At 41.4% G+C, this 9,390-nt stretch overlaps 1 protein-coding gene across 8 annotated transcripts in view; it reads left to right on the forward strand.

Moving 5' to 3' along the window:
* Positions 1-6,158, forward strand: part of HP1BP3 (heterochromatin protein 1 binding protein 3) — a 31,356-nt gene extending 25,198 nt beyond the window's left edge. For all 8 annotated transcript variants that reach the window (XM_055139003.1, XM_055139006.1, XM_055139007.1 and 5 more), the window contains 3 exons: positions 385-496; positions 2,895-3,023; positions 4,393-6,158. In XM_055139003.1, coding sequence (XP_054994978.1) covers positions 385-496; positions 2,895-3,023; positions 4,393-4,666 — 515 coding nt within the window. In that variant the 3' untranslated portion in view covers positions 4,667-6,158. The remainder of the gene's footprint in view (positions 1-384; positions 497-2,894; positions 3,024-4,392) is intronic.
* The last annotated feature ends 3,232 nt before the right edge of the window (positions 6,159-9,390 follow it).

Consider the following 9,390-nt stretch of genomic DNA (forward strand, 5'->3'; position numbering starts at 1 on the left):
CCAAGGGTTATTCCTGACTGCACTCAGGAATCACTCCTGGAGGTGCTCAGGGGACCGTATAGGGTGCTGGGGATCAAACTGAGGTGGCTGAGTGCAAGGCAAGTGCCCTACCCACTGTACTACTGCTGTGGCTCACAGGGCAAGTTTCTAAACCACACTGGGTTCCTATTTCCTTTTCTGTGAAATGAATACTTTGACTCAGTGATCTCTAAAGTCCTTGCCACCCTTGTTATATTAATAATTGCTTAATGAATTATCCCTTTGACCTCAAAGGAGTCACTTAGCACATGTCAATTACTATATGTGATGGACATGACATTAATGTACATCTGGTTGTGATTGAGATACTTTGATGAGTTCATTTTTAACATTTTTTTAATTCAGTGCATTTACTGAAGAAAACCCTGCAGAAATGTGAAAAGAACGGTTGGATGGAACAGATCTCTGGTAAAGGATTCAGTGGTACCTTCCAGCTTTGTTTTCCCTATTACCCCAGGTAAGCACTTAGCCAGCAATATGAGATACTGGTCCTGGTAAATTTAAAGGTTTGATTGTACTTCGTAGAATTGAATGAGTTGACATTTTTAAAATTACATTGAACTGGAAGTTCTCGAGCTTTTTTTTTATTAAGTTTTATTTTCTACTTTTAATTATTTACAATAATGTTAAAGTTTTATATTTTCAATGTACAAGCTTTATCCACCTTCATTACCACCAGTGGGCCAAAAACCATTTACAGCAGTTACTTCACTTCTAGTCTATCAAAGGCAAAGCATTCTTTTAGAGCAAAAGGTTTTTCATGTAAGAACAGAGGGGTTTGGGGCCAGGGAGATATCCCAGAGGCCTGGAGCACATGCTGTCCTGTGAGAGAGATGGATTTGAGCCCCTTACCACACAATTTCCCAGCACTACTGGGAGCAGCCCCTAAGTACCAACAGGTAGGGCATTTGCCTTGCATGTGGCAGACCCAGGTTCAGTTTCCGGCACCCCAAATGGTCCTCTGAGCACCGCCAGGTCAGGGGTAAGTCCTGAGCATTGCTGGGTATGGCCCAAAAAAAGATTTCAAAAGTGTTTTGACTATCCTTCTAGAATTCATTTTTTGCCATTCATCCCTGAAATTTAAGACATTGGATTCTTTGGCCAGTTTTTGTTTATTCCTTTCTATTAAGTAAATAATAGTGATAAAATTGGTGATTATTTGTTATTTTGAGTCATTAAATAGATTATATTTTGTAGTTCTGTATGTTTAATGTTCCGGCACAAAGTAGAGACATTGACTGCTTCTGACAACCTTTATTCACCTTCATACTATATAGACAAAGATTTATTTGAAAACCTTTCTCTTACACATACTTTATTCATTGACTCCTCAAAAAATGTTAGTAGTGTCATAACATGTACCATTAAAACCATGTTTAAGAGTTGGAGAGATAGATGGGGCTGTAGCAGTAGCACAGCGGGTAGGGCGTTTGCCTTGCATGCAGCCGACCCGGGTTCGATTCCCAGCATCCCATATGGTCCTCTGAGCACCGCCAGGGATGATTCCTGAGTGCAGAGCCAGGAGTAACCCCTGTGCATCATCGCTGGGTGTGACCCAAAAAGGAAAAAAAAAAAAAGAGTTGGAGAGATAGTACAGGAGGGCCCTTATTTGGGTGCTCTTGACCTCACTTAGTCTGATTCCCAGCACTACCTGGTCCCCACCACTAGGGAGTGGAGCTGAGAGGAGCCCATGAGCACCACCAAATATGGGCTAAATCTCACAAACCTTCCCCACCACCATTTTTAGCAAGAGAATAATACCTTTCTAAAAATATATACTCTTTATGTACAAATGTAAATGATTAAAAATATGTTAATTGGATTTTTCAGACAGTAATCCTCAAAGTTGTCACATAAAATGTCACAATTTATGGACTTGTTAGTTGAATCAAAATCCTTTTCAATTTCTGAGTGTTAGGGATCAAACCCAGGGCCTCACATGTGCTAGGCATGCACTCTCAAGTTTTAAAGGCATTCAGACTTTTGAATACTTTGTATTGTTTTGCCAATATCATGAGGGCAAAAACCTATACAATTTTACAGACCATTCACTCAACCATTCACAACTGTGTAGCTGATGCTCAGTATAGATGACCAAGATTTGGTCTCCAGCTCCCCGTAGTCAGCCAGGGAAAAATTGTGAGTGCAGAGCAGTTCCCGAGTAATTCCTGAGCATTGTCAGGTGTGGCCCAAAAACCAGAAAAATAAAGTTTTAAAAGTGAAAAGAATAAATTTTGGGGCTGGAGCAATAGTACAGCAGGTAGGGCGTTTGCCTTGCACACAGCCGACCTGGGTTCGATTCCCAGTATCTCATATGGTCCTCTGAGAACTGCCAGGGCTGATTCCTGAGTGCAGAGCCAGGAGTAACCCCTGTGCATCGCCGGGTATGACCCAAAAAGAAAAAAAAAAAAAAGAATAAATTTTATTCAATGGAGGGAAGAGGATAAGATTTGGTTTGGAATTTTTAGAAACTTTTCTTAAGTTTGTATGTTCAAAATAGCTTAGATTGAAACCTTGTAGTAGCTTGAAATTTTGAGAAAGAAGGAGGGTTGAAAGAAATAGGAAAGTTTGGGGAAGAGCATCAAGGTTCATTTCATTTTCTTCTATGAAATTTGTGTTTTATTTCATGCACTTTTATTTTTTTTATTTATTTTTTTTTTCTTTTTGGGTCACACCCAGCGATGCACAGGGGTCACTCCTGGCTCATGCACTCAGGAATCACCCCTGGCAGTGCTCAGGGGACCATATGGGATGCTGGGATTCGAACCCGGGTCGGCCGCGTGCAAGGCAAACGCCCTACCCGCTGTGCTATCGCTCCAGCCCAATTTCATGCACTTTTAAAAATTTCTTCATAGCCCAGGAGTTCTATTTCCAAAAAAAGAGCTAGATGATTCTGAAGATGAAGATGAAGACGAAGATGATGATGAAGATGAAGATTCATCAGAAGAGGAGTCTGAAGATGAAGAACCACCACCTAAGAGGAGGTATGTGAAGAATCTCAATATTAGAACTGAATATGGCACTAGTGAGAGACGTGAAACAACTTTTAATAACTCAAGCCCCCTTAGCAACTCAAATTTTTTAACAGGAGAACTTATCCTTGAATATTTAGGAGCTGAACTGAAATATCAGGAAGCACTATGAACATTAGTTAACGTTTTGGTGAAGCATATATAAACATTTATTCATAATTTGGTTATTCAGAGAAAAGCTCATAGAGTTCTTAGAAATAACGGGTTGGGATTACATATGGGCTTCTATGAATTGGTTCCTTTCTTGAGAGACTGGGTGAGGGTCAGTTACATCCAGCATGGTAGGGGGGATTGGGTGGGGCACGCTACTCTAAGAGGTTCATTGCTCAGGTGTCATTCGTGACGGTGCTCAACAGGCCATGCAGTACTAGGAATTGAACCCAGCACTCCTATATGCAAAGTGTGTGCTCTAGTCTTGAACTATCCCTGAACCTGGTTCTGTTCTTTTCCCTCATTTGTATCGAAGCACCATGATACATAATACTGCTAATATCATGCGTGCATCATTCCAACACCATACCTATTACCAGAGTATGCACTTTCCTCCAGCATTCATCGCAGACCCCTCCCATTCACTCCCCCAAGTTCAGTTCTTTTGGGGGGTGTGGGAGCTGTGCTGAGGGCTTACTCCTGGCTCTGTGGTCAGGGATCACTCCTGGCGGGCTCAGGGGACTTTGTGTAATACTGGGGATTCAACCTAGGTCAGGCCTGTGCAGGGCAAGTGCCCAACCTTCTATACTACTGCTCTAGCCCATCTTGTAAGCTCAATTCTGTAGAAAAATGATTCATTTTTTAAAATGTGACTTCAGTGAAACTTCTAATTAAGAAATAATAAATCTTGGGATTTGGAGCAATAGTACAGTGGATAAGACTTGCATGCGGTGATCTAGCTTCGATTCCTAGTGCCCCCTATGGTTCCCTGAGCTCTGCCACCAGTAAGCCCTGATGAGCACCACCATGTGGCAAAAAAAAACAAAAATTAAAAAATAATCGGGCCCGGGGATGACTTGGTCATAGACTGCCTGCTTTGCTCACCTGGGGGCACAAGTTCAGTACCTGGCACTTTCTTACATACGTAGAGCCAGGCAAGTTTCAAAAAATAAAACGGTGTGATCTCTGGTGCACTATAGTCAAGTGTATTCCCCAGTCAGAAGCAAGCACTGGAGGCAAGTGTCACACTGCTCTCCCCCAGTCATCACAGTAACAACAAAGGGAAGACATAAACATAGTTTTAAATAATCGTGTTCCAGTCTCCGCATACTTCTTTTGGCAAAGCGAGTATCTCCTGACTTAGTGATTGCCTTTCCTCTGGTTCTCTCAGGTTGCAGAAGAAAACCCCAGCCAAGGCATCGGGGAGAGCTGCAGCAGTGAAGCAGAGAGGGGCCAAGCCTGCACCTAAAGTCCCAGCTGCCCAGCGAGGGAAAGCTCGGCCTCTTCCCAAGAAAGCCCCTCCTAAGGCCAAAACTCCTGCCAAAAAAGCCAGACCCTCACCCTCTGTCATCAAGAAACCTAGTGGTGGCTCTTCAAAGAAGCCTGGTAGTGTGAGAAAGGTAGTGGAATCCACCATGAAGAAATCCTTCAGAGCAAAAAAGTAAATTTTATAGGAGAAAAGGGTATCATGATAAAATTGAAAATTTTATTTTCTGAGGTCAACTTGCATTTGTTGTAGTTTTGATGCTCTTAAAGTTACTTTTTTGTTTTCTTCCTCACCTGTGAACATTGTGGGGAAGGAATATAAATAAACCATTTTAGGCATTTTTTAGCTTTAGGTGCTATTCTTGGTACCTGCTTTTTTTCCTTGTTCATTTAAGTTACTGCGATAATTTTGGTCTTTCTTGAACTGTATAATCTATACTTGCCTTTTTTTCTCCCTCCACCAATCCCTTTAGCCCTCCCCCAGCCCCGACTTCAAGTTATATCTAAACAGTTGCAAAGGTTTTTTATATTTGTAGAAAGCATCAAGACTAAGATGCTGGTCAGGTCAGATGCTATAAGTAGAAGGGGGATAAGATAGAACTGACTAAATTGTAATGCCTCCTGCTCGGAGGCTTGAATTTTAGCTATAATGGTTCGTCTTATTTATAAAACCACTCTACTAATTCTTTCTCTCCAACTGTAAACACAGAGACATCTTCGCTTTGGGAATAAGAAAAAAAAACAACACAAATCACATTAGATTCTAAAGTTGCACCACTCTTTTAGGCTACTTTTCACATTGCTCGGTTTCCAGGCATTCTTCACCGGCCCAGGGCATTTGCATTCCCTCTACAGCAAGCACAAGTTCTCTTCATCACTTGTTTTTTTGACTGAAGGGGGAAATATAAGAATATATTGAATTTGTGGTTTCTGGTGTCACCTGTGTTACCAAGAATCAAAACCGTATAAAATTGTCTCGATAAAATGTTTAAATATATTTTTTAATATTTGGAGCATAAATTGTTTCTTCCTATTTACCTTTTTTATAAGGAAAAGTTGGAGAGTCAACATCATTGTTAATGTAGAAATGTTAAGTGGAAAAATATGCAATTTGTTAAAATAAATGATTCCAGATTCATCTGGGTTTTTCCCTCCTTTCTTTCCATAGCACTTTTGATATCAAGCAAGTGGCTTCCTTTTCTTGAGATATTAAAAAAGAAAGAAAAAGCAGTTGAAGCCCAACTACCTAACCCTTTCATATTTGTATTTGTTTTAGTATTGTGAAGTTGTGTTAAATAGTATTAGCTTTCTACTTGAGAAATACTGATTTGCGGTTATCATTTATCCTCCCTGTGGCACTTGACATTTTAATTGTCTTAAATTTTTTGGTGTACTACTTCTGGCCTCTTCAGTGCTGCCAGAGGCAAAAGATATTTGTTTCATTCATTCCACTTGCATTGTCTCCTGGGATCCCGACTGCAGCCTAAAAGTGTTGCTGGAAAATGGACTTAAGAAGATTCGCTTGAATTAGATCCGTAATCATGTGTGATCCCATCATGAGTTCATTGGAATTTGTGTTGCATGTAAGGCAATCTTTCCTGTTGTAAATCTTCCTTTTTTTATGTACATATATTTTGAAAAATACAAATAAACACGAAATTTTAAAAGCTGCTGAACTGTAGCTTATGTTATAAATCTCTAGTATGTCCTCAGAAGTAGCTAGGTGTTGCCCCCACTTTGGATCTTTCCTATTCCTTGCAATAGCCACTATTTCTTGGTTAAATAATAAGCTCCAGTTTGCTTTTGAACGTTAATACAGATAGATGTTTTCTAGATGCATTGAGCCTTATTTAATGACTAAGAGCTTTAGAAAGTCCTTTGGTAGGATCAGAGAGATGATATAAGGATTCAGGTGCTTGCCTTGCACACTGCTGAACTCTGTTCCCAGTACCACTGGGTGTGACCCAAAACCCCACCTTCTAGAAAAGCATTTGGGATTTAAAGGGTCCTTGAGTTTTAGATCATTGGTTTCGGGTTTTTTTGTTTGATCTAACATGCTTTTAGACTAGAAAATGAATGCGGTACTACAAAAAGTTGGGGATAGAGAGGTAGTGTTGTGCGCTTGTTTTGCATGCAGCTGAGGTGGATTTGATCACCAGTATTCCATGGTTCCTTGAACTCCTCCAGGAGTGGTCCCTGAGTGCAGAGTAAGCCCTGAGCACCACCAGGTGTGTCCCCCGCCCTCTATAAACAACAACTGCAAAAAAGATGTACCTTATGTAGGCTGGTTATTCTGAAGGAATAGAAAACATATTTCACAACTATGTTCCAGAAGGGAAAAATGTAAACCCAAGAAATCCTAGCGATTTGCAGCATGAATCAGTGACTTCAGTACTGTTAGTAGCTTAGTAAGCTCAGTCACATTACATGAACTCTACGCCTTTATAAAGGAATCTCAGTGCTGGGAGAGTGTTGGCTTCAATCTACAGAGTGAGAAGAGAGGTCTCGCTCAAATGTGGAGTCCTTTTCCTTATGAGAACACATTTAATACAGATAGAACTTAATCCTAACTAATCACATGGACTTAAGGAAGTCGGTATAAAACGTATCTTACCAAAAAAAATTTGAGGGGGTGGGGGGCACATACCCAGAGTTACTCAGGGCTTAACCGTTGGCTCTTTTGCTCTGGGGTAACTCCTGGCAGTGCTCATGGGACCATATATGGTGCCAGATATCAAACCCAGGTTGGTCATGTGTCAAATAACTAAAGTTTCCAGGCACTGCAGCCAAGTGCAACTTAGCAACCCTGGTTGCCACTGCAACCATATCATGCAAACACCGCAGCTAAATTGACCCACGGTAAGCATGCACAAAGCATCACAACCAACTCTGTGATCCTGGCTAACAACAGCCAAGTGTGTGCAGCCTATCACACAGCTACAAGAAGAAAAGGGGTAGAAGGGATTATAGATAAGGTTTTCTATTTTTGTGAAACCTATGAAATAACATTACCATGTTTCTCTTTGGGTTAAACAAAAATTATAATTTTACTCATGAGGGGAGAAATTCTTAGCTGGGCAAAAGACCACTGCTAACTGTCCAGCTGACATAACTTTGCATCATGTAGAGTTAGTTGCTTTTCAGTTTTCATGATAAAACAGATTGGCTTTGGGGCTGGAGCGATAGCACAGTGGGTAGGGCTTTTGCCTTGCATGCAGCTGACCCAGGATTGATTCCCAGCATCCCGTATGGTCCCCCAAGCACCACCAGGAGTAATTTCTGAGTGCAGAGCCAGGAGTAACCCCTGTGCATCACTGGGTGTGACACCCCCCCCCACCCCAAAGACAATGGCTTCTCAGATCTACATAGATCTGAAGAACCAGCACTGGTGGATCTCTTGGCATAAGATACACTTGTCACTGTATGGATACAAGGTCAATCTGCATTCCTAGCCACAGGACACTATAGTTTCCTAACAGTTTTCTAAGTACTAGCAAATTCTCTCGAGTTGGACATTCTATTAGAACTTCCATATTGCCGGGGGCTGGAGCAATAGTACAGCGGGTAGGGCATTTGCCTTGCACGCGGCCGACCCGGGTTCGATTCCCAGAATCCCATATGGTCCCCCAAGCACCGCCAGGAGTAATTCCTGAGTGCATGAGCCAGGAGTAACCCCTGTGCATCGCCGGGTGTGACCCAAAAAGGAAAAAAAAAAAAAACTGAAAAAAAAACCTTCCATATTGCTAAGTAAGCATTTGGGGGTGGGGGGAGAGGGGTGTAAGAGGGTGTTTGGGCCATACACGGCATTGTTCAAGGCTTACTCTTGGTTCTGTACTCAGGAATTTGTCCTGGCGGGCTTGGAGAACTATATTGGGTGCCAGGAATCAAACCTGCATTGGCCCCGTGCAAAGCAAGCACCTTACCTACTGTACTATTTGTGTGGTCCCTCAGTAAGCAGCTTTCTTACATTGTAAACTGTAAACATACCTCTCATGAGAGCTAAACAAATTCCAGTATAGGCATTGTCCCATAGCTAGATTTTTGGTAGCTGCTTAATAATCTATGAGATGGAATAATAGAAATCCTTGTCCTTACAACTCATGATTCTGAAGAAAACCTTATTCATACTTCCTTTCCTCTATCTCGGCTTCATTTGATACTCTTTTCTTCCCTAAAACCAGAGAGTTACATATCCCTACTCATCCATATTATTGTTTAGGAACACCTACAATGATGAAATTATTCTCATCAAATTTGTGAATCTGGTATCGTATGTAGAGTTAGAAATCTTCATCAGCTCCAAACTGAGTTGTCTTTGGGTTAGTTTGTATTACTTCGCCTAGTATCATAACTTCTATAGTGGGGTCTTGTGTGGTGACACCAACTTAAAGACCCTGGTTGAGCCACCCACCTATTTTTGCTGAGCCTTTATTTCTCACCTGAAAAAGAAACAATTTTCTCCTTAGTAAAAGTGTGTTGGGATTTGAATCCACAGTCCTGTGTTTTTAGAATAACCACTGAAAGGTGTGAGATCAAATATCAAAGACAGCTGTGTTCACTGCACTAGAATTTAAAAGGCTAGTTAGAGAGTACAGCAGGTGGAGTGCTTGCCTTGTACATGGCCAGGCTGAGTTCCATCCACAGCATCCCATATTGTCCCCCAAGCCCTCAGGAATGATTTCTGAGTGCAGAGCCAGGAGTAACCCCCGAACACCACCAGGCATGGCCCAAAACCAAAAATAAATAAAAATGAAAAGCTTGTTTAGTATTTTCATAAGTGAGCCAGAGCATCCAGTATCACAAGAGTTGGGATATGTTATTGGAGCTGCCATTCATTTTAATCTCATTTTTCTTGATACGGTAGTCAGCCTGTCTTCTCACCACTGCATTCTCAAAGCTGTGT

Source organism: Sorex araneus, chromosome 5 (genome assembly GCF_027595985.1).
Source record: "Sorex araneus isolate mSorAra2 chromosome 5, mSorAra2.pri, whole genome shotgun sequence".
NCBI lineage: Eukaryota > Metazoa > Chordata > Mammalia > Eulipotyphla > Soricidae > Sorex > Sorex araneus.